Genomic DNA, 26156 nt, shown 5'->3' on the forward strand with positions numbered 1-26156 from the left:
CTCCCTTATTTCTGGCCCACATTTGTCTCTATTCCCATGATTTTCTCAAGCCAGGGGCACATGGCCAAAGACTATTGAAACCCCAAGGACTCCGAAGAAAGCCTAACAGCCTAGTGGGTGGAGAGCGCAGCCCGTCGGGGAGCGGATGACCTGAGTTCCAGACTTAGGCCCCTCCAGTCTCAAATCTGTGTTGCCCTAAGAAGCCACCTAAATTTCGGGTGGTTTCGTTCACTGTAAGATGAAGGGGCTGAGTCAGTGCACACGGATGAATTTAAACGCTCTGCATACTTAAATCCATGAATGTAAACTTAAAACAATATCTGTGTATACTATTAGCTTTCCTTCGTCAGAAGGCGCGTCCTCCGACCCTTCCCTGAGACACCAGCGGCCTCCTCGCGCAACGCAGCACAAGCCAGTCGTTGGACCCACAGGCTACGAAGGGTCCGGCTCCGCACCCTCTCCCGGCGCGCGACCCGCACCCGCTCCCCCTGCGCGGGCGCCCCCACCTGTGCCGGCAGCCAATGGGAGCGCAGGGCAGTCGGGGCGGGGCGGGGCGAGGCTACAAAAGGCCGCGCGCGGCGCCCCCAGCTGCAGGCGCGCTCTCGGGAGGGTCGGACGCAGGCGGCGGAGCAGCAGGAACATTCCGCTCGTGGACCAGCAGGGTGCGGACGATGCTTCGGGTGCGGTGTCTGCGCGGCGGGAGCCGCGGCGCTGAAGCGGTGCACTACATAGGTTCTCGGGTGCGTGCGCTCGCCCGCCTCCTCCGGCGGCTTCTTGCTCTCCCGCTCTCGTTCCTTCGCTTTCCTCCGCCGGCATTGCATGACAGTGTCCCCATGATCCCCCTAGGAAGCTCGGCTTCAAGATCCCTTACTGGCTGCCGGGAGCTTGGCGGTGTCCCCGGGGAAGGTGGGGCATGCGTTGGGGCCACACCCGCTGGGTACAGTTACTCTGCGCGTCTCCTGCCGCGGCTGCCATCAGAGCAGGGGACGCCACCCTCCCCAACCTGACCTCGGTTGCTCCACGGAGCTTTCAGCACGGGGTGAGGGGGTTGGAGGCGACAAGTAACACCACTTAGCAAAAGGGTGGCGTTATTGGCGTTCATTGCCCGGAGAGGACACAGAGTTGGGCATGCGTGTCGGGTGAATGGACGGGGTTGGGCTTGCAAAGTGGGAAGCGGGGTCAGGCCCACTCCAAGTGTAACGTGGAGTCCTGAGTCGCGAGAGGAATTGGAGCGAGTTTGGTCTGTACCCAGCGTTTCTGCCTCGTCCCCGCCTTCCCCTTCCCTGGTCTGTAAGCACGTGCCTGCAGACCCTCCCTAGCTCCTAGGACAGGAATAGGGCTGTTTGCCCCCCCCCCCCCCCCCCCCCCCAGCAACTGGTTCCAGGACAGCTGGCACTCTCCCTCTTGCTTTGGTCCCTACCCTGGCTCCCCTCCTGCCTCCTTTCTGAGGCTTTTAACAGAGTAGGATAAAGATTTGGGGCGGGGTGGAGGGGGTGGGGGGAGGAGGTTGGCGTTGGCCCAGCGGGTGAGAGACTCACCCAGCTCTAGATTTTTATAAGCCCTGCATTTTCAAAAGGCTTTTTTGAAGTTCTTAGATCTCCTTTCTAGTTGTTTAAATTTGTGCCAGAGTTAATCCTGATCTTGGCTGGGGTACTGTGGACCATTCGTAAAATGGAGCAGATGGCACTGGGGCACTCTCAGAATTGAAGTGCCAAAGAATCTGAAGCATGTCTCAGCAACGACAAACTTTTGGTTTGAAGCTGATTATTCTGAAAGATAAGGTCCTTTACAAATGCTTCCACATTTTCATTTGGGGGGGAAAAAAGCCTAATATTGGTAACCTTTGATCCTGAGGGGTAAAGGAGCCTCCCTCCCCCAGCATAACTTGGCAGGGAGACCTGGAACAGCTTTGTGTGGTTTTCTGGGAAGAGGGCGACCCGTCATCTGTGGAAGAGTTAATTAAAGCTTGATTGCCAAAAACCATTCTGAGATATAAACGGGGGTGCATGTTCACTGGGGACAAAGACGTCTGAGGGGCTTTAGAGAGTTATGGCAATTAACATAATAGATAAAAAGATAGTGTATAAATAAACAAGAAGGTAAAACTCACTTGTAACTCCATTACCCACCTATCTATATCTAGGTTTACCTTCTCCTAACGGATTTTAAGTGTCTGACTATGTTATCCTGGGTTTTCATCCCACCTCTACTTCCTTCTCCCCACGAGGATTGTGTAGGACTACACAATAATCTTTTCTTTGTTCTTGAAAGCTTGGAAGAACCTTAACAGGATGGGTGCAGCGAACTTTCCAGAGCACCCAGGCAGCTACAGCTTCCCCCCGGACTTCCTGTGCAGCTGATGACAAGGCCACTGATGATCTTCCCAAAGACTGCCCTGTCTCCTCTTACAACGAATGGGACCCCTTAGAGGAAGTGATCGTGGGCAGAGCAGAAAATGCCTGTGTTCCCCCATTCACCGTGGAGGTGAAGGTAAAGCAAGGCTGTTCATGTGGCGAAGCGGGCCCCCTGACCTGCAGTCTGCCTTCTGCTCCCACTCTCCTCTCTAACTGCTGTCACTTTACTTACTTCGGACCTCCCAAATCCAGTGGTTGATTTTAAGTTGTCTTACTTGAAACATCTAGTATTTGACACTATTTACACAAATGAGACTTCTTCCTTTGGATTCTGAGACACCGTTTCTGGGGATGTTAGTTCTTTCAGTATTTCTCACACCTTCCTGCACTGTCTGTGGTGCTGGGGTTGAACAGAATTTCACTTTTGGCCCTCTTCTCTTAGCTGTTCTCACAACTGCAGGTCCCACCGCCACTCTGGTTCACATCTCTCTCCTGAACTCTGTCCAGATCAACATGTTAAACTCCTGAGTGGATATTGCCACGGGCTTATCTTGAGTTCAGCTGCCAGCCACTGCTAAACTGGACCCTTCTGCCTGCTTTCCTTTCAGTTTTTGGCATTCCTATTTACTCAAACTAAAACATCAATGAATCATCTATTTCTCCTTCAGTCACATCCTCCACATCCGTTCTCTAAAATGGAACAAGTCTTTTGCCAAAATGAACCTTGCCTCCATCCCTGTGCCACTCCATTAGGTCAGAATCTCATCTGCCTGGACCATTGCAGTTAACTCCTAACTGGTCTCCCGCATTCGCTCTTCTCTCCAAACCTTCCAGCTTTTATCAGAATGATGTTTTTAAACCAAAATTTGACCATGTTACTCATGCTGCTCCTATCACTCCCCTATTTTCCAACCCCTAACACCTACTGCTTAGGATTCCTCATTATCCTTCATAATCTGGCTCTTGTCTGCCTTGCCAGGACTCCCCATTTCAATCATTGGATCATCGTAGAGGTATGTTAATATGGCAGGTCAGCAGATGTTCGTTCCTGTTTGAGTCCCTCTCACCTCTGATGTTCCACCTTGGTTTTCAGCAGACTTTATAAGATAACCATGTAAGCAGCCAAACTAGACTACTCACTGTTCCCCAGACAAGCCTCATGCCTCTGCTCCCACCTAGGTCTCTTCCACCTATCTTCCTGCACCCCTCCAGTCTGCAGTTAAAACCTCCCCCTCTTACTACCACCTAGCTCCAGTGGAACCTTCCACAAAGCCTTACAGGATTTCCCTAGCAACAACTAATATCTCCCTTTTTTTAAACTGCTAATGTTCTTTATCTGTAATATTATGGCCAGGGCCTCTGTGAGCTGGTGTTAGGTTGTATACTGCATAAGAATCCCAAATCTAAGGGAGTGCCATCCACATTGCAGACACAGCCTGAGCTTCCATTAATAATGGGTTACAAATATATTTTCATTGTACTTAAATTCTTCCTGAATGTTTACATTTTTATTTGTAAGGTGGATTGAGGAAGTAAGTCTGTTACGTCATTGCATCATCCTCAGAAATGTTGCCTACCTTGTACCACGGCTCCAGAGGTATTAGCACAAAAGAATTTGCTTTCTATTTGGAGAGATGCGATGTTCACATAGAAATGAAGACTAATACTAAGTATCTTATGCCAAGTAGCTGGCAAGGCAGTTGAATTGAAGTGCCAGGAGAGCTAAGGAAAAAGCAATGACCAAGTGCTGGATAGTCAGGAAGTCTTCTTGAGGAAAATAATTCTGGAGTTAGACCTTGAAGATGGGGTAATAGAAAAATTATTAACATTTAATTGTTCTGAAACTATCTTTGGTTCTGATATTTGAAATTTGTTCACATTAATTTATATTCCATCCATGTATTTTAAAAAGGCATGATCTTTTTAAGTCTTTGGTTGAAAAGAAGTCCCATCTCCTAACCATTTTAACTGGGTGAAGTTAAGGTTCAAATTCAGGCAATAATTTATCTTTCCACTTGTCTTTAAAATTATTGACTTTTATACCATATGATCAGATGGAATCAATTCTCAGACATTATTTTGAATTCTTTGTCACTTGATTTATGACTTTAGACTTTGTAATTTCATGGACTTGTGGAAAATATGCTAGACTGAATTGAGTTAGGGTTGAATTAGGTATTTGATAAAAGCTTGACAGCTAGTCTCAGTTATCAAATGTTTAATCTTGTGCAAAATTCCACGAATTTCTGGGCCTCAGTAAAATGAAGATATTAAGAGGTTTGCTATCTACCTAACAAGATTAAATATGAAAGTAAAAGGTTACATGTTAAGGATTTTAAAGGAGAAAACCACAACTCATTGTAGTTGTCTGGATCCCGTTTGCCAATTACGTTACAAAAGTACGTTAGAGGTGTAATGGTTGTAGATTTTATTAGCATCAGCCGTATTGATTTCATTCATTTGTCTGGTTATTTCTGTTTTATGCTACATACTAAACTGGTATTGAGGGAGAGGAAAGTTACCTAGTAGGTCTAAGATGGGTGTGGCCCCTGGAAGGAACGGCCTTACCTTCTTGTTGGAGAAAAATGACACAGATATATTAATCAGTTTGGGAACAATGAAAGATGAAGTAATATAGTAAACTATGTATAGGCAAGCAGAGCATAAGATGTGTTGGAAGATGTAAGTGCTAGAGAAATTTTATGGGAGTGAGGAACATCGTTGTCAGGAAGCACAATTTTTTCTTTTTTTTTTTTTGAGGAAGTTGGGCCCTTAGCTAGCATCCGTGCCCATCTTCCTCTATTTTATATGTGGGACGCTTGCCACTGCACAGGTTGACAAGTGGTGCATAGGTCTGCACCAGGGATCTGGCCCACGAACCCTGGGCCGCTGAAGTGGAACATGGCAGCTTAACCGCGGTGCCACCGGGCCATCCCCAGGAAGCACAATTTTTAAAAGCCATATGGCTTTTTATGCTACAAAACAGTTAATGCTTTCCATAAAGTATACGCTTTTTGTTTTGCTTTTATATTTTTTTTAATGAAGCCCTTGATAACAGACCATTTATAAAATAGAAAGTCGATCAAGGTTAATGTATTATAAGTTTACAGCTGGATAAATAAGTTTCTATTGAGATTTCGTAGCCTTCCGAAGACAGTATTTAAAATTCACTTGGCAAACACTCCTGAAGGATTTTAGGCTCTGAAAGACTATGAAGTTTCTAGGAATGCAGCCATATCTCTGCAATAGATTATTAAAAATGTCATATGCTCAGCATTTAATATATAGTGTTTTTTATCTTGCAGATACTTGGTAAATAATTGCTAACTCATTTAGCAGGGTTATAAAGGAAGTGTAAACAATTTCCAACTATCTCTTGGAAAATGTCATGTGCCCTGATCATTTGGACTTTGTCCAACTTTAGCCAAGTATGAGCTATACAAGGAAACTCACACTTGTTCAAATAACGTTTTTCTCCCAGGAAAGTTTACTTTATATTTATCAAGGCAAGCTTAAGTCTGCATAAACAGTCACACAGGATAGTTTGGAATGTGTCAGGCAAGACAACACAGCTGTGCATCTGCTGGAACCCAGTGTTAAATTTTCAAAGGCTTCTTGTCCCTTAGTGGTCCGTAAGAGATGTGCCCTGCATGAGAAGGGGAAAGTGGTGAATGGATGAGTAGTACCAGGACGTGTCTGAGAGGAATATAAAGACCCATTATTATCCTCTCCTTCTGGTTGCTGCTGCAGGACTTCCTAGGAGTAGAAAACAGTGGAATGCTTTTGTTTTGCTTTGTTTTTTAAAAGAGTGGGTTGATCTTAAAAAGGACTCACATTTTTAATACTGAAAACATTTCTTTTCCTTTCTTTTTTTTTTTTTTTGAGGAAGATTAGCTCTGAGCTAACTGCTGCCAATCCTTCTCTTTTTGCTGAGAAAGACTGACCATGAGCTAACATCCATGCCCTTCTTCCTCTACTTTATATATGGGATGCCTACCACAGCATGGCTTTGGCCAAGTGGTACCATGTCCGCACCCGGGATCTGAGCTGGTGAACCCCCAGCCACCGAGAAGCAGAACGTCTGAACTTAGCTGCTGTGCCACCAGGCTGGCCCTCCCCCTTTTTTTTTTTTTTTAGGAAGACCTGAACTAACATCTGCTGCCAATCCTCTTTTTGCTGAGGAAGACTGGCCCTGAGCTAACATCGTGCCCATCTTCCTCTACTTTCTTATTTTTTTTTTTCAAAGATTTTATTTTTCCTTTTTCTCCCCAAAGCTCCCCGGTACGTAGTTGTGTATTTTTAGCTGTGGGTCCTTCTAGTTGTGGCATGTGGGATGCCGCCTCAGCGTGGCCTGATGAGTAGTGCCATGTCCACACCCAGGATTCAAACAGGCAAAACCCTAGGCCGCTGCAGCAGAGCGTGGGAACTTAACCACTCGGCTGCGGGACTGGCCCCTTCCTCTACTTTCTATGTGGGACGCCTGCCACAGCATGGCTTGCCAAGTGGTGCCATGTCTGCACCCAGGATTCGAACCGCGTGCTGCCAGAGCAGAACGTGTGAACTTAACCGCTGCACCACTAGCCGGCCCCTGAAAACATTTTTTATGGGCCAAAACTTGAGCCTGTTGTTTGCTTATAGATCTTCGAAGTAAAGCAACTAATAATTTAGACAGAGGTCGGCAAAGTTTTTCTGTATTGAGCCAGATAATAAATATTTCAGGCTTTGCAAATCATAGGTCCGTCTCTGTCACAACTACTCAGCTGTTCAACTCTGCCAGTGTAGTGCACAAGCAACCAGAGACAATGTGTAAATGAACGAGTGTGTCTGTGTTCCCATAAAACTTTATTTACAAAAACAGGCAGCGAGCCACATTTGGCCTGTGGACTTTTAAGTTTCCCAGCCCGTTTTAGAGATACACTGGCATCCTTTGTGTTTGCTGAAGACATATTTTTCAGATCCTTATTCCATCTCTAGGAGGCTCGGCCCCAGCCTAACTGACGTGAGCCTAGATATTAAACTAACAAGAGTCAGATCTGCTTCCACAGGCTTGATAGTTATCAGGCTGAGGAGAAAATGGAAATAGAGAAAATCTGGAAAAGACATTGTCTTTCATATTAAAGAGCTAGACATCTAGACACGTTCTATCTCATTACCCAATTTTCCCCTTCTTTATAGCACTTACCACCATCTGAACTTGTCTGATTTGCGATGGAAACCTTTATATGATATGGTCAGGACTGGTAGTTGGTCAGTTAATCAATGATATAAGGAAATATTTTTTAAAATACCTGCTTTAAACTTTTTTTAAAACTTAAAATATATAAATATGCATTGCTTTACTAATCTTTTGAGGAAGGTCCAAGGCTTTTTCTTAGCATTTGGATCTTCTGATTAGAATTCTGCTTCATCTATCTTGATAAATTACATCCATACGCATCGCCTGCATTTCCCAATGTATTTCTTTAAATTTGCTGAGAACTTAGGCACATGAAAAACAATTTGAATGAAGAATCCTTCTAGATTTTTATACTTTGAAAACCAAAATTTTACAGTTGTTGTATGTACCCTAAGTCAACGGTAATGTTTAGCAAATTAATTGAGCCTTTTTAAAGCATTCAACTGTTTTCCATTCAGTTGGATACATATATAAATACTTATAACCCTTGAACACTTTCTAAATATGAAGCTTTTTTCGAGCTGCTAAAAATTTGTGAATTCATTTATCAGATCACATTCTTCTGTGACAAAAGGACCTGAAGCAATATGAGACTCGGATGGATTGGGGAGCGGAGAGTGTGGCTGGGATGAGACACACTGGCAGGGAAGGGTAGAAAGCACCAAAGGCAGACTTGCACTGGAGCTCAATTTTGCCAAGTGGCAATTCTATATGAATGAGAAATCAATAATGGGTTTTTAAGAGAAAGAAAGCATGTTTAAGAGTATGTCTCTAACCTTTAAGGGGGCATTGTCCCATTTTCCCAAAAAGTATCTTGAAGTGCTGTTTTCTAGACAGAATTCTAGAATGCCTGGATAGCCCACGGTTTCACCTTAGAATAGGTGTGCTTTTCTTCTCTTATGCTATTTTGTTTCTTCTCTTATTTGATTTTGTTGAGACTGTCTAATGCAAACATCTGTGTCCTGTTTCATCTAGGAAGCTTGTAAAACCTGGCCCTAGAGGATTGCAAGCCTGTCTCAGGGCCGGTATGCTGTGAGTGGTAGGGCATGAGATTTCAGGCAGAAGGAACAAAAGATCTCAAAACATCAAGGGGGGTTAGAATTCCTCATTCACCAAATATCGAGTGTTTTCCTGGAGAGGCAGTGTGCTCTGGGCTGGGAGTCAACACTGGGCAAGGCATGGTCTTAGTCCCAATTCTGTTGTTATATAAATCACTGTTCACCACCTGTGAACCTATCATAAGTCATATTTTTCTCCTATAAGTATTTCGCTTACTTTCTTCTGCTTCTAGGCCAACACGTATGAAAAGTACTGGCCATTTTACCAGAAGCGTGGAGGCAACTATTTTCCCAAAGATCACTTGAAAAAGGCTGTCGCTGAAATTGAAGAAATGTGCAATATTTTAAAAATGGAGGGAGTGACAGTGAGGAGGCCTGACCCCATTGACTGGTCCGTGAAGTATAAAACTCCTGATTTTGAGTCTACGGGTAAGTGATGTCAGATACCCAAACTGCTAGTGTCTTAATTTTTAATTCTTTCTTAATGTGTAAGGAGAAAACTCAGATAATTTCTCAGAGATTCTTTTGTTTTCATAATCCTTTGAAACTTCAAAGATTATTTAGGAAAAAATTGGTTCTTTTTGATATGATTAAGATGTATATATTCTAAACTCCATTGTAAATCGAAATCTCCTCGAAAGCAGCAGTTTTTCTAAACTTTATGATCATTTCCTTACATAAGAACAGTGGATTCCATTTAATTTTCCTCAAGAACAGAAGAGTGGAAAAGAAACATTTCTAGTTTATTTCTAACTGACGTTGCTACACAGTCTTCTTGTGCCTGAGGTCGGTGTTCTAATTTATAGTTCTAGAAGTGATCCTTGGCCCAATTTTTATTTCCTGATACTGATATTCCCTGAAGAACTCTGTTTCTGTGTAGCAAGAAAGGAGCTTACAAAAGGTGAAAACTTGGTGGTTCAAGATCTTTTTGAACAGGGACTTGATTGCTTCAGTCTTTTTTTCTTTTCCTTTTTTTTTGGCTTGGCTTCACCATCCCCACACAGAATTCACGTTACCTGTCTGGTATGTATCATTCCATATTTTTTTCCATTTGCACATAGTTATATATGTGCACACACATATAGGTTTTCTGTACATTTTTTTAACCAAAAAATGGCATTGTATTATATAGATTTTTTTTGTTTTGGAAATTATCATTACTGAGGTTCCTCTGGACCTTTTTGGTCTGACAGGTTTATATGGTGCGATGCCTCGAGACATCCTGATAGTTGTGGGAAATGAGATCATCGAGGCTCCCATGGCATGGCGTGCTCGCTTCTTTGAGTACCGTGCATACCGATCAATTATCAAAGACTACTTCCACCGTGGTGCCAAGTGGACAACGGCTCCTAAGCCCACAATGGCTGATGAGCTTTATGACCAGGTGAGTCCCTAATTATAGGTGAGCTTATTAGTAACTCTTCTAGATAATCCACAGAGAGTGGGATAGAAATTCACTGATACCTTGTATTTATTATGCATATCAGAAACTGAGAGCATCACCTACTTTTAAAGAAATGATTGTTTTATGATGAAAACAAGAGTAAATAATATTGTAATAGTAATAATGATTGCTAACACTTACTTGGTGCTTACCATGTGCCAGGTCTTTAGCTAAGTGCATTATTACATCCTCAGTCCTGTTTATTCTTCACAGCAACCCCATGAGGGGGTAGCATCATTCCATTACAGGGAGGAAAACTTGCCTGAAGGCACACAGCTATTCACTGGTGGAGACAGAAAGTCATTAGGCTGAACTCCATTCTCTTCTTCTAGAAAAAGAAGTTGGTCTACAGGCCAAACTCATAGTAAAAGATGTGTATGTCTCTTATAGGATCACCTGCTATTTGATTATTTATAAAAAGAATCAAAAAATCAAAATTTGTTATTGGGATCTGAAGACAGAAATAAGTAATGCCATCATTCCACCACACCCAGTCAAATCTGGCAGGGGCTACATGGCATCTCATTTTATGTATGAGTTAGGCTCAGGACCAAATTTCTTTTCTAAAAGAAGAGAATGACTTCATCCTGTTGACTTTCAGTATTGTAGATAGCTACATAAGTCAATGTATGGGTCATGGAATATTTTCAGAATCATTACTGCCTCTGTACCACTTGCTTCTAAGGATCGGGAAATTGCTGTCGTGCCTAGTTGTTTTTCTTTTTCATTGTTGGTTGGTTTGTTTTGGTTTGGTTAGCATGGACCTACATCTTCCCCATGCGTGTTTTAGTCTAAAACAGGGTAGTAGTATTTTGGGAAATGATGATGTTGAACTAATTTTCTTAGTAATGGATGCCCTATAAATAATTTCCTCATGAACCAGTGCATTGTGTGTGTGCATTCTTGTTCCAACCAGGATTACCCCATCCGTTCTGTAGAAGACAGACACAAATTGGCTGCTCAGGGAAAATTTGTGACGACTGAGTTTGAGCCATGCTTTGATGCTGCTGACTTCATTCGAGCTGGAAGAGATATTTTTGCACAAAGAAGCCAGGTTGATAAAGGCTGCCTGTGAAATTTTGCACTCTATTACTTTACTTTTTATTTCCAAATTAAAATATTTTGATCCTAAAAATTTTTAGTTATCTAAACATAGAACCAAATCTTTATAGATTTATGTCCTCCTTTTATTCTCAGGTTACAAACTACCTGGGCATTGAATGGATGCGTAGGCATCTTGCTCCAGACTACAAAGTGCACATCATCTCCTTTAAAGATCCCAATCCAATGCATATTGATGCCACCTTCAATATCATTGGACCTGGTCTTGTGCTTTCCAACCCTGATCGACCATGTCACCAGGTAAGCGAGTTTTTAGGACTCTTGAAAAGCTATAGCATCTAGCAACTGAAGTAGTTGCCATTTTTATTTTAATTACTTCCATGGTTCCTAGTGGTTCTAAATGACAAATTCAGCAATGCTCAACATTATTGTGATCAAACATTGGGTTGTTTATGGTATGTTTACTACAACACGTCCAACACTCACAAATATATGTTGTAACCATGATCATTAGTATAGTGGCATCAGACTTTGCCTGCCTGCCACTGTCAAAGGCTCAAGTTTATGCATTTGTGTGTGTTTTTATCAAACAGAGTGGTATGATTTCATAATTTGCAGCCGAAGTTCCACAGCAGCTGAGTTACAAGTACAATGATCTCTGCATGTCTAGGGCAGTGCCCGTGGGCAGTGGGTATCTTATTCTCTCCAGTAGGTCAGGACCCCTCAGCCAGCCCCACCCAGCAGGGGGGAGCAGAGCCGCTGCACTGCAGCTGGTCCATCCCCATCACCTGTGGTCTCCTACTTCCACCTGCTGCGCCTACTTCCCGTTGGGCAGTGAGTCATTTTGCATTATTTGCTAGGCTGCAGGACACCTTTTTAAATCACTATTTTACCATGTCACTGTTTATTTCTATCCCATATATTTAGACTCAATGACCAAAATTACTTATTCATTTCATTTTAATGTAATTTCTTGATATCCTAAGTGGCTATGTGAACATAGGGATGGCTGAGTTATAGTAGGTCACTAAGGACAATTATGGCTCCTTGGGAGTACATCCCTAACATTTGTCTTTATACCCTGGTGATAGACACCCAGTGATGGACTATGAAGTAGATGGACTGTGGATTTGACATAGTCACATTTTTGTTTTCTTATAACTAATTACGTAGGAAATATTTTCATTTTCTTTAATGATAATTTCTCAAGGAAAGCATGTTTGGCATTTTAAAATCTCTGAGACCTGAGAAAAGCATGAGGATATTTTTAAAAGCTTTAACATTTCTGTTACTTTTTAACTTCAATCTGGTAGTCTGAGGATTTTATGTATATTTTTAATTAAGATTCAGACAAAATCATCCAAATGTTTTGAAAATTTAATTTCTTTATTTTGGCAGTTGAGAAGACAGCTTCTCAAAAAGAATTATTAGTCATAAGGGCTATCAGAAACCAAGAATAAGAATAATATATGTAGATTTAAGTCTCTTTGGGTTTTGGGGGGTCTTTTTGGTCTTGCAGATTGATCTTTTCAAGAAAGCAGGATGGACCATAGTGACTCCTCCAATACCCGTCATCCCAGATGGTATGTTTACTTTTATATACTCACAGACTAAAATGATTCCTTCAGTGACCGAGGATCTTTCACCTACAGATAGCAGCCCAAATTTTCGCAATTTAGAGAAAAGATTTCTCCTGTAAGGAGGAAACTGGCGCTTGGGACTTGTGCATACTAGAACAAGGCTGGGCTTGTGTTCACAACCTCTCCTTCCCTAGAAAATGAGAGTGAGAAGATGGGAAAAGTCGGTATAAAACAACATCACATAAAGCAAGAAATGACTTTTTAAAGAAAACAAGGTGAAATCCCGATGTACAATGAGTATAGATTGATTCATAACATTTATAGATAAATTGTCTTAAGGTTGAAATAAAATTTTACAAGGGAAAGTGAACTACTGAAAGAATTGAGCTGTCACTCTAATAGTCTTCGCTTTCACAGTCTTGCTTTAGACAACGATAGCAGACATGATTTAACAGTTGTTGCTGTTTTTAGATCACCCGCTCTGGATGTCATCCAAATGGCTTTCCATGAATGTCTTAATGCTAGATGAAAAGCGTGTTATGGTGGATGCCAATGAAGTCCCGATTCAAAAGATGTTTGAAAAGCTGGGTATGTACAATAAATAAAACATATTGTCGTACAAGAAAATATCAAAGGAGAAGAAGTGAAGAAAGGACATGCTAAGTCTGATGTATGATATATCTAGTTCAATTTCCATTCCTTTTAGAGGTACCAAGTTATTATTTTGTAGATGCACAATATTTTTGTTTTCAACAATTGTAACCTCAAAAGGTTGGAGATATATGCCAGGCTCCTTAGACATCCCCTTAGCAGTAAGTTTATCAATCTCCTATGACTTCTCTAGCCTCCCGGTGCCCATGTGTGGAGATGAGCATATAGAGTATTCAGCCCTTCCCCAAATGGGAAATTGTTGAGGGTCCTTTAAAAGTAATTTAATTGTCATTACATATTTTAAAGGACTTATAAGAGTCCAGATACAGAAGTGAGTTATTAGTGTGATAAGCACGGTGAACAAAGGAATGAAATGGCAGTAGAGGATGTCACTAAGTCATTCAGCTTTGAACTAAGAGGCAGAACAGGTATCTACTTGAGTCGGAGTTTGCTTACCCTGATATTCAAAATTTAGACTAGTTATTCTAGTATTATTGAGAAAAGTGTTGAAAGAAAGGGTTTTCACATGGCTCTTATGTAGAGTATAGAAGCATGTCTGTTTATCACTCAGCATACTTGACATATCCTAAGTGCCAAGGAAAGCCAGGTATGCTTGTTGAAATGGAGTCATGTTTTGATCTATGTCTTATATTTCAGGTATAGTACTCAGAAGAAATTATCTGACCCTTTGACACATCCCTCCTTAATGTACTATCAGTTTAAAAGGATTGGCCTGTCAATTTTAGATTGACCCTTCATGCTATGCCACTTTTTTTTCTGTTTCTCATTAAATAACCCAATTGCTTGGGTTCGGGTTCTTTGTCCATTAAGATTTTATTGTTTCTCAACTTAAAATCATATTTAAGGGGGCTGGCCCTGTGGCTGAGTGATTAAAGTTTCACATGCTCCAGTTCAGCAGCCCAGGTTCTCAGTCTCAGGTCCCAGGCATGGACCTACTCCACTCATCAGCCATGCTATGGTGGCATCCTATGTACAAAATGGAGGAAGATTGGCACAAATGTTAGCCCAGGGCATATCTTCCTCACCACGAAAAAAAATTATTAAGTACCAAATATCTGATTGATAATTTTATTTTTAATAAAGTTTTTTTAGACACAGGGAATTTGTTAAGCAGAGTTTAGCACGCAACTTAATTCTCTCCAATTCAGTATTAATATAGCTTTAGCCATCTGAATAAGATAGCTATGTCTATCTATAGAAAACATGCTCATGTTTAAAAGCCTGCCCCTTCTCCCAAGCCCATTCCTTGCCCCTGGCCAAACCCTATTCTTAGTCTTCACACCCCTGATAGTTTCACTTTCTCAAGAAAGTCTTTCCTGATGGCTCCTGCTGCCTTCCCCTCCCTGACTATACCAGTGGACACATCAGTGGCTCTGTAGCTCATCTTTCCCTCAAAATATTAAGTTCCTTGAAGAGAATAGATTTTCTTTTTAAAACCCCATTTTACCAAACACAACAGATTCTTCCTAAATACCATTGGTTGATTGGGCCATGCGCATCATAGCCATGACAGTACAAATGGTGCCAGATTTACTGTCTGAATAGCTTTGGTACCTGTATGACCACACAACCCAGATATTAACATACGAGCTCTAGTCCATCGTTTCCTTAAGGTGGCCTGGTAAAGTTAATTGTGTTAGGTAAACTCTGCTCATATGTGAGTAGGTAAAGTCAACTTTTCAGGTTGGCTAAATTATACTTTTCCTACTAAATTGGCATAATAAAATTAGAAACAGTCTGACAAAATAGTTAAAGCGTAATTCTAAAAGGGCTTGAAATTTTAGTGCTCGATCATTTTTGAACATTTGACAAATACATCTGCTCATCCAACCTGTTGACTTGCGAATTGTCAATAGAACGAAATAGACTTCAGAGTCCGCTGACTTTCTGGTGAAGGTTTTATATTAGCAGTAGAATAGATTAGATGAAGTATAATTGGTGACAATAAAATTGAAAGACTATCCTGAGTTGGGGTAGACTTAAGGGTTAGAACCTCAAGGTCCCTGCCCATCGTTAGGCTCTCCTTTCGACAAGGGCATCTCCAGCTGAGTCCGTCTAACTGACCACGTCTCTCTCTTTCAATGCAGGTATCAGTACCATTAAGGTTAACATTCGGAACGCCAATTCCCTGGGAGGAGGCTTCCACTGCTGGACTTGCGATGTCCGGCGCCGAGGCACCCTGCAGTCCTACTTTGACTGATCAGGCCTGGTGGGGCTTGTGGCTTGGCCGCAAATAAACCTAGGAAGCTTAGGGATAAGGTTCACTCTCTCGCTTTAAAAACTGCATGAACTGTAGTGCTTTAAACAATCATATCCTTAACAGGGGTCTTAAGCCTGGTTTATTTTTATTACTTTTCTTCGATATAAGGAAAATAACTCGTGCTAGGTCTTGCTCTCCACTCCTAAATTTACTATTTGGCTTGAAGCGTAAAAATTTGGTGAATGTGTTCCAAGACAAAAATTAGTCATTTGAGTAACTTGGCCACTAATATTTAACCATCTACCTCTGTTTTTAATTTTCTTTCCAAAAGGCAGCTTGAAATGTTGGTCCTAATCTTCATTATTTTTTTCCTTTTTGCTAGACTTTTGAATGTTTGTATCACTTCTTTTCTCTAAATGAGAGAAAGAATGTACACAGATCTTAAGTAGAACTAGATAATTCTCTCTTTTTCTACTAAGGATTTTGATAACTTTTAATTTTTTGTTTTTAAAAAAATAACAGACTATGCAAACATTTAAGTGAATTTTCCATAAATGTTTTTAATATTCTCATCTCAGCATTGGTGATATTTGCTACTAAAACCTTTTCATACAACTTACCTCATTTCAAGTGATTTATTTGAATATCTTTTTCTTCTCTGTCCAAAACTTTACAGAAATATTTAGTGCAATAGGATATAACTATCAGTTCCTATCCTTAAATTTTGATGTTCAATATCTAATGGGTACGTTGTATCTTTGGTAAACTAAGATTTGTTTACAGATGTGCAAATTATTTAAAATGCAGACTTTAAAAACATTAAAAAAACTAATGGAGGTAAAACCTACATGCGATGTGAAATAATTTTAATGTTGGATATTGCACATGGATTTTTACTCTAATAAACTTTTGTGTTACAGAATGGCTTTTATCAGAGTCTGGCATCAGTCTAATTATTTTAATCATAAGTAAATTATAGGAATGTAGCTCTTGGGACAGAATTCTAATGTTCGGAAATAATCACTATATTCATCCCTAGGAGATAAAAATTTAAAGCTAGTACTTGTACTCAGAAATGTTTAGCAGAGTCAGAATTTATTTATTTATTTATTTATTCACAGAATCAGAATCAAATATCTGAATGTCTTCCAAATATGAGGGACTAATCCTAGGCACCCCCAAAAAAGAAGTCTCCGTTCTCAAGGTGCTCAATGTGTTGACTCATGAAAACTCAGGGGGTTGGGGGAGGTGTGCTTTCAAGAGAGTAATAGGTTTTGACCACGCCATTTCCAACACCTTTAACTCCTTTGTATCCTGGTGTCCTTTTCTGTCCACCACAGAAACCACTGCTACACTTGTACTGAATCCTACTTAAGAGATCTATACAATCGTGTGAATTGGTGCATGCTTAGGGTATATATTCCCAGGCCTAACTACTGCTCAGCAATTCTATGACATCCCCTCCACGTTTTCCCCAGTGGCTATTCCAACCCTTCACTGTGTTCTCTTATCTGATCATATTTTTTCATTTTTCACAGAGAAAATAGAAGTCAGGTGTCACTTCCTTCAGCTTTTCTGCTCCGATCCCCTGTAGATTTCTCTGTATTTGCATTCTCTGGTTAACATTCTTTCTCTCCTTGGCTTTACTAGCTAAGCTTCTAAGGAGAAAAGTCAGGCCTTCATCTCATCACTTGCCTTTACTTCTCAACCTCTACCAAGAGCCACTTCTCTCACTGCTGCAGGAGGAGAGGTGAGCCTTCTTACCCGGGCAAAGCCACAACTGTCCTTTGAGTCTAACCTTGCTCTCCTCTTTCAGGAACTCGCTGCATCACTTATCGTCTTTCTTGTAACTCCAGCCACTGTGTGTGTTTTCTCTCAGCACATAGTCATGTTCAAAATCATGTTCAAAACAAAAACTATTCCTCCGACAACTGCATTTTCCCTTAGAGCTAAGCTTCCGGAAAGAATACATATACTATTCCACATTTTCACTTTTATTTAATCGTCAATCTCCTGCTATATGATTTCTGCCTTATTACTGCAAAGTACTAATGATAGCCCTGACCTGACCTCTAAGTGTCATTTCCAGTGGAGACTATTCAGGCCTTACTGACCATTTCTTTGAATGTCTCTCCTCTTTTGGGTTTCTGTGATACACTTTCTCCCATCTCTTACTGATTTTCCAGCTCCTTCACTGGATTGCCTTCTTCCTACCCTTAAGAGGTGGATGTTCACAAGGTCCTGTCCTTGTGCCTTTTCTCCTCACCTAGATCCTCCTGGCTGATCTCATCTGTGCACAGGTCTTCCCCTCCCTCATATCCACTAATAAGTCCCAGGCGTTATGTGGGAGGGGAGGCCCTATGCCTAGTCCTTCTAGTCTAGACCTTATCCTGAGCTCCAGGTCTTGCTCCCTGTGGACATTATCTGGTTGTGGAAAGGCATCACAGGCTCAACACAATATCACAGTTGACTCACTTGGCCAAGCCATCCTGGACTCTTCACTCTTCCCCATCTCATCTTGTTCTTTCCATTGACCCTTCGCATTGTGATTAAATAATTATTTCAACAAAGCTCAATTGAATGATTTAATAAAGTCTCTATTTTTAGATCCTCTGACACTGCTTGTGGGTTTGCTGTCTTGTCAAGGTTGTGGAGGAAAACAAGCAGCCTAGTCTCCAACACACAGTTGCCATCAGGTTTCTTCTGTCATTCACCACTCCTGCAACCCAGTGGCTTCTCTGTGATCTGTAGCAGGCAGAAGGCTCACCATCTGCTGCTATGGATATCAGGTTTCCAGATCACATGCCAACATCTTCGGATTGCCACTCTTCCTAGTGAACACCAAGCCCCTTTGTAATTCACTGTTGAAAGGAAACAGCTATGCACATTAGGACAAACCCATTGTTATAAAAAATAAACTTAATTTCAAATAAAAATATCTAAAATTGACATCGTAGGGCAGGTCTAGTTCCTAGTAAAAAGCATGATATTCCTTTCAGGAATAGCCTTTCTAAAATAAAGCTTATGCATCTGACCGCTATTGTGTGTTAACTTGTAACTACATAGGAATATCACCCAATAGTTCAGGAGAATGTAAAAATACACCACCTCAGATTTTTTTGGTCAACTTTTGGATGCATAGAATCTTTTTTTTTTTCTTTTGAGAAATTAGAATAATATAAAAAATACTCAGATTCCCATCACTTAGTGCACCTACAGTGACAGTTAAATGAGGTTTGGTTGCTAAAGACTCGCAGGACTCAAAATGACAGTGCTTATAAATCTACAGTTTATTGCGGGAGAAGGATACAGTATAACACGGTAGGGGCTGGCCTGGTGGCGCAGTGGTTAAAGTGCTCACGTTCCGCTTTGGAGGCCTGGGGTTCACCGGTTCGGATCCCAGGTGTGGACGTGGCACTGCTTGGCAAGCCATGCTGTGGTAGGCATCCCACATATAAAGTAGAGGAAAATGGGCAAGGATGTTAGCTCAGGGCCAGTCTTCCTCAGCAAAAAGAGGATTGGCAGCAGTTAGCTCAGGGCTAATCTTCCTCAAAAGAAAAAAAGTGTAACACAGTATAGCATCAGCACTAAAGTAAGGATATGTATCTCAGCCAAAGGCTGCTTCACAGCAGAAGGTCCAGGGCAGCCAAGCTCGAGCTCCATTTGTTATCCTCCTGTAAGGGCCCTCTATACACACTTTCTCAGATCAGGAACTACCAATGTGGGCATGCACCATCTCAGAACCAGGGAGCCCAAAATGGAGTCTCGATCAGGATTTCTCATCCCCTGTTGGTCATGTGGGCGTTTACTTGCTTTGTACTAGCTCCAATGACAGAATCCTCTGGGCATCTCAGACCAGGTGCAAATCATTAATTTCACTGTTATCAATAAATGATGCAAACAGCTTGCTCTGAAACTCCTCCTACCCATGGTTACAAAGCCGCTCTAATAATCAGTAGACTTTGTACCTGGACCAGAGGTCAATGTCATGTGACTACATTTCTTATTTTAGTAAAACAGCTCAGGCCAATTTCAGGCCTGCAGGAATTAACTCTCACAGCACAGTCCATCCCCCTGATCCACCGTCAAGGCCTTTTTATGACAGAATGATCCCTCTCAGTTTGAGAGCCATTACTTGTCTGACAATATCATATAATCAAACAGACAGTTGAAATCTACATGCATATCCCACACATTTGTAATGACCTGTGAGGGGTTGGGATGGATTTAAACAGCTGAACCATCCAAAAATTCCAGGGTGAACTTTCTCGTATTTCTGAACTAACTTTACAATTTGTTTGTCTGCCTGTTCTACAGCCGTCAGTATTTTATGGTGTGTGTCTGTTGAGGGATTAGGGAACTGTAATGGACCTATCATTGCTCTGGTGAAAATTTTCTTCAGACCAATTCTCCCCAGGAATAATATCCTAAGGGTGTTTTAATTCAATCTCGCAGCACATTTGATCATCAAAATCAGTAAGTTTTATTAGCTTCTACAATATTAATTTTACCTAATTATCTAGTGGAGATCTACCTTTAATACCTCTCATGATACGTTGCAAGACACAATGCTGTAATTTGTGGACCAGCCCTTCAATCACTACCCCTCATTTTTAAAAGCAGATGTTTTAATTGTCCATTCTAGTTTTCTATTAACCCATGACTTTGAGGGGGACAATATGATACTTGAACATGATGTTTCTTTGCCCATTGTTTCATGGGATATAGGCAGTGAAGTGAGTGTCTTGATCTGATCTGATGAAATGGAACCAGGAAAGCCAGACCGGATGGGTGTATGTATATAGTTGTTGTTGTCCTTTGATGGTGTTAGCAGCATTGGCTTTAGCCATTGGTGTGGGAAGCCAAACCTAGAATATGTATCAAGTCCTGCCAATATTTAAGTCAAAATGACAGGTAAAGGGACAGTGTAAGCTACCTGCCAGCTATATGATGGACCTTTCCTCCTGGAAATACTTCTCCAAAAGAACTGAAAATCCTGCCTTTCCTCTTGGCAAATAGGGCAATTTTTATTATGAGTTTGAGCATCAAGGGGCCAAATAACAGCTGGCAAATCCTGCTCAGGAGGCTCCATAGTCAGTCCTAGGGGAAAAGAGATTGATTACTGGCTTGTGAATACAATGAGTTCCTCCTGGGAGACTCCCAGTAGTGTGCTGTATTTTCCATTTCCACTTTAGGATGGCACTTCTTTGGGCATCGTCCTCCTTGTTGGAATACTTTTCTAACATCACCCCTCACATGCCTGGTATTTCTGACCTTAATACAATCCTATATCCTTCAGTTATTGGGGTTGTTTCATAAATGATCAATAATAAGCCTGTAACAGTCTTTCAAAGGAGTATACTAGAGAGGAGCCTTTGGTACTTTTCTAGTTCAAAAGCCTAAAGGTCACCATTGAGCAGTGGCTATGGGTTTTTGCCAGAGACTTTGGTTGGCATGAGTGCAGGCAGTCAATATTTGTAATTATATTTCGTCATTAGGATCATATGGTCCTAACGGGATAATTTGGGCTACACCCGTCTGCGGTTCCAAGAAGCCTTGTTGCTGTTTAAGCCTTAATCAAATATAACCTTTTTCTGGGTAACTTTATGGATTGAAACTAACGGTATCCGTAAGTGAGGGATATGATTTTCCCAAAAGCCAAATAGGCCCACTAGATATTGAGTCCCTAGTTTAGTCGGAGAGGTGGGAAGCAACAACAATTTGTTCCTAGTTGTCTGCAGTATGCCACAGCTTGCTCCAGCTCATGAAATCCCCCCAAATTTCACAGTCTGCGTGGGGCCCTGAGTTTTTTTGGAGTTAATCCATCATCCCCAATCAGTCATATCATTTATGACCTTAGTATCGTCTCTTTTAGCTCAACCCTCAGTTTTTGAGACAAGCATAATATCATCAATGTAGTGTATTAGAACACATCCAGTTGTGTTAGGTCTAGGTCCCACCTGCAGACTGTGACAATACGTGGGAGAGTTCAAATATCCTGAGGTGGTGCAGTAAATGCATATTACAGACCATAACACGTGAATGCAAATTGCTGTTGCCTCTCCCTGGCAACTGATGCTGAGAACAACACATTTTCTGTGGGATTTTGTGGGGTGAAGTGACTGACTTCTTCTTATCTATCTCTGTAGACACTGGTCTCTGCTTCCTGCACCCTGCTGTCTAGATCAGTCATCACTCCTCCATCAGCTGTCTTGTCTTCCGAAACTTTCTGGGCAGCTCTCATTTACTGTTCCCTCTTTTCCCTGCTCTTAGTCCCTAAGGGTTTTCATTCTGTTATCCTGCTGCTATCATTTTAGGGCTGGTTCTGGGGAAAGTGAAGATAAATATTTGTGTGTCATCCGCTTCAGTCCCTTATTGTGTGGAAGTCTTTAGACAGTTAAGTCTACAGAGCATGATAAAGGAGGAAATTGAGGGAGTGCTCCCAAATCTTTATGAGACTTTATAGGAAGTTAGGGAGACCCACAATTTTCTCGCTTCAAGCTCTCAGGATGTAAACATCTCAAGGCTGGGAGTAGAGTGAAGTAAGTGAAGGAATCCTTGGGCACACAATTTAGGGGGACCAGAAAACTTAGTAATCCAGATAAATAATACTTTAATGCAATATTATTAACATTAATTAATAAAATCAATCCATGATGAACAAAATATCAAATTTTTAAATAAAGAGCATCAGTGTTACTGATGTTTCTTTTGCCTCAGGCTCCAATGTGGCACAGCATGACACCAGCTGCACACTAGGAATTAAGGGGAAGTGGAGGTAAACCAGCCTTTGCACTGTCTCCCCCCCCAGCTTCCAATCATCTGGGTGGCTCAGAAAATCTCCAGCCTGGAATTGGATTAAGATGCTACCTGATTGCCGACACTCCCAGGTGCCCGAAAAAAGCAATCAACATTCTTCTTTGAAGAAATATAATATCCATCTAGTCTTCAAATTATCTCTAAAAATAGAATTACATATACAGAGTCCCATACACAACCAAAGATAGATGGATGCAGGAGGAGAAAAGACCCTTTCAGCAAAACGACATCAACAGGAACATATCCACAGGGAGTCCACATAGCAGATTATCAGACATAGCCTCTAAAGTATCCTCCTGCAAAGAAACCCCAAACCCGTTAGCAGGCACTCCCCATTTCTCTTCCAAGCCCTAGGCCATTACTAGTCTACTTTCTGGCTCTATAGATTTATCTGTTCTGGGCATTTCACATAAATGAAATCATACAATATGTGGTCTTTTGCGATGGGGTTCTTTCATTTGGTAAAATGTTTTCAAGGCTTATCCATTTTGTAGCTCATATCAGTACTTGATTCCTTTTTATGGCTGAATAATATTCCCTTGTATGGATGTTCCACATTTTATGGATTATGTAGGTTATTTCTACTTTGGGGCAATTATGAATAATGCTACTATGAATGTTCATGTACAAGTTTTTGCATGGACGTATGCTTTCCTTTCTCTTGGGTATAGAATGGAATTGCTGGGTCATATGGTAATTCCATGTATGACTTACAGAAAAAAAAAGTTACATTAAAAAATTAATAAAAATAAAAATAAACCCACTAATGTACCAAATCAGAGCATGATTTATATGATTCATGTGTACAATTATTTGTATGATTGTATTATGGTCAAAAAAATACAATGAAAATGATCTAAGGGAAAAAGTGACTCCCATGTGAAGATAGACTAAATAGATTAGAACTCAGTCTAGAAGGAGGAAAACTGAGGAAGTCACAAAACCAAAATGACTGAGGTTACAAAATAGTGACCAATTGGTTAACTTCCGATTTATTTAACGATTTTTCAAAACACCTCAATAAGAGTACAATCTTGATTTTAAATAAGATAGTCTAAGAACCTAATAAAGTAACATGAGGAACGTGAACTCAGTGGTTTTTTACAAAAAAAAATACTGAGCATATATAAATATTAACACCTATTATTGAGAACCTATCATGAGCTAGGCATCATCCTGGGTACAAAACAAACTTTACCTCATCTGACCTTTTTAATAAACGTCAAGGGTATTATTGTCCTTATTAAAAAAGAAAGAGAAAATAAAGGTTAAGTGCTCATGTTCAAATCTCTCCTATTTTAATAAAAAATTCTCTTTTAAATCACATCATTACCCAGCTAGCTCTCATTTCTTTCTCCCTTTTCAGAGCAAAATTTCATGAAACGATTGCTTATGTTTCCCATATCCATTTTCTTACCATTCACTTCAATCCACTTACATCTGAAATTTGCCCCACGACGTTGTCAGAAACTGCATCTGTAAGCGAATTCAGTGGTTTCGGTAAACATGCTTCTACATACATTGCGTGATCTGAAAATGGCTACTTGGACCTTCCCAGAGGAGGAGGATGTAAGATGCTAACGAGCTTAAGGTAACTTTAGAAGGCTTGAAGCTGGAACATTTTGCAGAAGTCTTGCTGCAAACATTTGAGTTTCTGTGTAAGATAGCAAGATCTGCAAAATGGGGACATCAATTTCTGCAAAACAGAACCCATAGTTTCTTCCTGTCTGGAAAACATCTGACAGACCATGTTAGTTTTTGATCAGATCTTCAGTAACCCTTTCTTTGCCTGGCTCTCTGGTCTCACTTCCTCTGAGTTCATTAAAGAACTGAGAGTTCTAGTGGCCCTTTTCTAGGCTTTCTCTTGAAACACTCTTCCCTTGGTTCATCCTCTATAGCAGGGTTCAGCAAATTATAGCCTGCAGACCAAATGTGGACTGCCACTTATTTTTTTTTTTTTTTTTAAAGATTTTATTTTTTTTTTTCCTTTTTCTCCCCAACGCCCCCCGGTACATAGTTGTGTATTCTTCGTTGTGGGTTCTTCTAGTTGTGGCATGTGGGACGCTGCCTCAGCATGGTCTGATGAGCAGTGCCATGTCCGCGCCCAGGATTCGAACCAACGAAACACTGGGCCGCCTGCAGCGGAGCGTGCGAACTTAACCACTTGGCCACGGGGCCAGCCCCGGACTGCCACTTGTTTTTAACATCCTGTGAGCTAAAAATGGTTTTTGCATTCTTTAATAGTTGAAAGAAAATCAAAAGAATATTTCATGACATGTGAAGATTACATGAAATTCACATTTCAGTGTCCAAAACTAATGCTGTATGTGGGGACCAGCCCCATGGCATAGTGGTTAAGTCTGACACCCTCCACTTTGGTGGCCTGGGTTCACGGGTTTGGATCTTGGTTACGGACCTACGCCACTCTTCAAGCCATGCTGTGGTGGCAACTCACATACAAAATAGAGGAAGATTGGTGCAGATGTTAGGTCAGGGCAAATCTTCCTCAAGCAAATAATAATAATAATAATAATAATGCTTTACTGAGACATAGACACATTTATTCATTTACGTATCGTCTATGGTTGCTTTTGGGCTACAATGGCAGAGTTGAGTAGTTTGGACAGAGACCTTATGTGGTTCTATCATTGCTTCACACTGCTGCTGGCATACAGTGAATCACATTGACAGTTATAACTTGACAGATCATACTGACACAGTTACAACTAGACAGGGTTTCAAGTGCATTATGTATCACTGTATCTGTGATATTTTATTTTTTATTTCGTAAAAAATATTCAGTGCCTACACATCATGTCAAAACAAAAAAGTGGACTTCAAATGTCATGCTTTTAAGGCACGGGGAATATGGATTATTTTGATCAAATTAGATGGCAAAGCATTGTATTTATTCTACAGTGACTTATAGCTGTGCTAAAAGAATATATGTTGACATTACTAAACTAAGAACTGATAATAATATTTCCCAACTCACAGGAGAACAATAGTCAGAAAAATTAGAAAATTTAAAATGGAATATCTCATCACAGCAAAATTTCTTCACAAAAATAAAGTGAAAATAAGGCTGCAGCAAAAGTACATTTCCTACTGGCTCATTTGGTAGCCAAGCCAGGAAAGCCATTGACTGATGGTGAGTTAATTAAATCGTGTTTGATTACAGCAGCTGAAGAAAAGGGTCCAGAAAAAACAAACTAGTTTAAAACCAGGTATGAGCCATTTGATGTGAAGAGTCGCTCTGAGAGTTGAGGACATTAGAAGCAACATCAATAGTCAGTTAAACAAGAAAGCAAATGATTTTGAGCGGTTTTTCTTGGCTCTTGATGGGTCAGTGGATGTTACCAATACTGTTCAGTTGTTGATTATTCAAGGAATCAATGCCGAATTTAACATGACTGAAGAATTGTACGACTATCCTGACTTAACCTCCCACAGAGTAGGCCAGTGGCTTAGCAATGGTAAAATCTTTATTGCAATTGTTTGAGCTCAAGCTGAGATTGAAATTTTTCTGAAAGAGAACTGCCTTCAACTAAAATTATTGAACACTAAATAGCTTTGAAAATTAGCTTTTGCAGCAGACTTGATGGTGTTTCTTAATAAATTCAACCTAAAATTACAAGGCAAAACAGTGCTTACGTGCAAAACATAGTGTGGTAAAGTCTTTTCAATGACAACTAATGCTCTTTCAACCACAAGTCATATCAAGTTGCTTTATACAAAGATGTATTTTCTGAGCTTGAACTACAGTTCCAGCAGTGTTTTTCAAAGCTTCA

The 26156-nt window shown here is 40.8% G+C and overlaps 1 protein-coding gene across 1 annotated transcript; it reads left to right on the forward strand.

The window, feature by feature from the left end:
* Positions 1 to 545: 545 nt before the first annotated feature.
* GATM (glycine amidinotransferase) lies at positions 546 to 16468 on the forward strand. Its single transcript, XM_014847032.3, has 9 exons — positions 546 to 740; positions 2272 to 2490; positions 8822 to 9017; positions 9782 to 9972; positions 10949 to 11086; positions 11230 to 11394; positions 12614 to 12677; positions 13146 to 13262; positions 15434 to 16468. The coding sequence occupies exons 1-9, from the start codon at positions 672 to 674 to the stop codon at positions 15544 to 15546; spliced, it is 1272 nt and encodes a 423-aa protein (XP_014702518.1). The 5' UTR covers positions 546 to 671; the 3' UTR covers positions 15547 to 16468.
* Positions 16469 to 26156: the final 9688 nt, after the last annotated feature.

The sequence above is a fragment of the Equus asinus genome, chromosome 2 (genome assembly GCF_041296235.1).
Source record: "Equus asinus isolate D_3611 breed Donkey chromosome 2, EquAss-T2T_v2, whole genome shotgun sequence".
Taxonomy (NCBI): Eukaryota; Metazoa; Chordata; class Mammalia; order Perissodactyla; family Equidae; genus Equus; species Equus asinus.

What these genes read in the sequence shown, in the direction of transcription:
- GATM (XM_014847032.3), top strand. Translation starts at nt 672, where the DNA reads ATGCTTCGGGTGCGGTGTCTGCGCGGCGGGAGCCGCGGCGCTGAAGCG. An exon ending in TCCTGATTTTGAGTCTACGG is followed by an intron (nt 9,018 to 9,781) that starts GTAAGTGATGTC and finishes TTGGTCTGACAG; the next exon opens with GTTTATATGGTGCGATGCCT. An exon ending in CTGATCGACCATGTCACCAG is followed by an intron (nt 11,395 to 12,613) that starts GTAAGCGAGTTT and finishes TTGGTCTTGCAG; the next exon opens with ATTGATCTTTTCAAGAAAGC.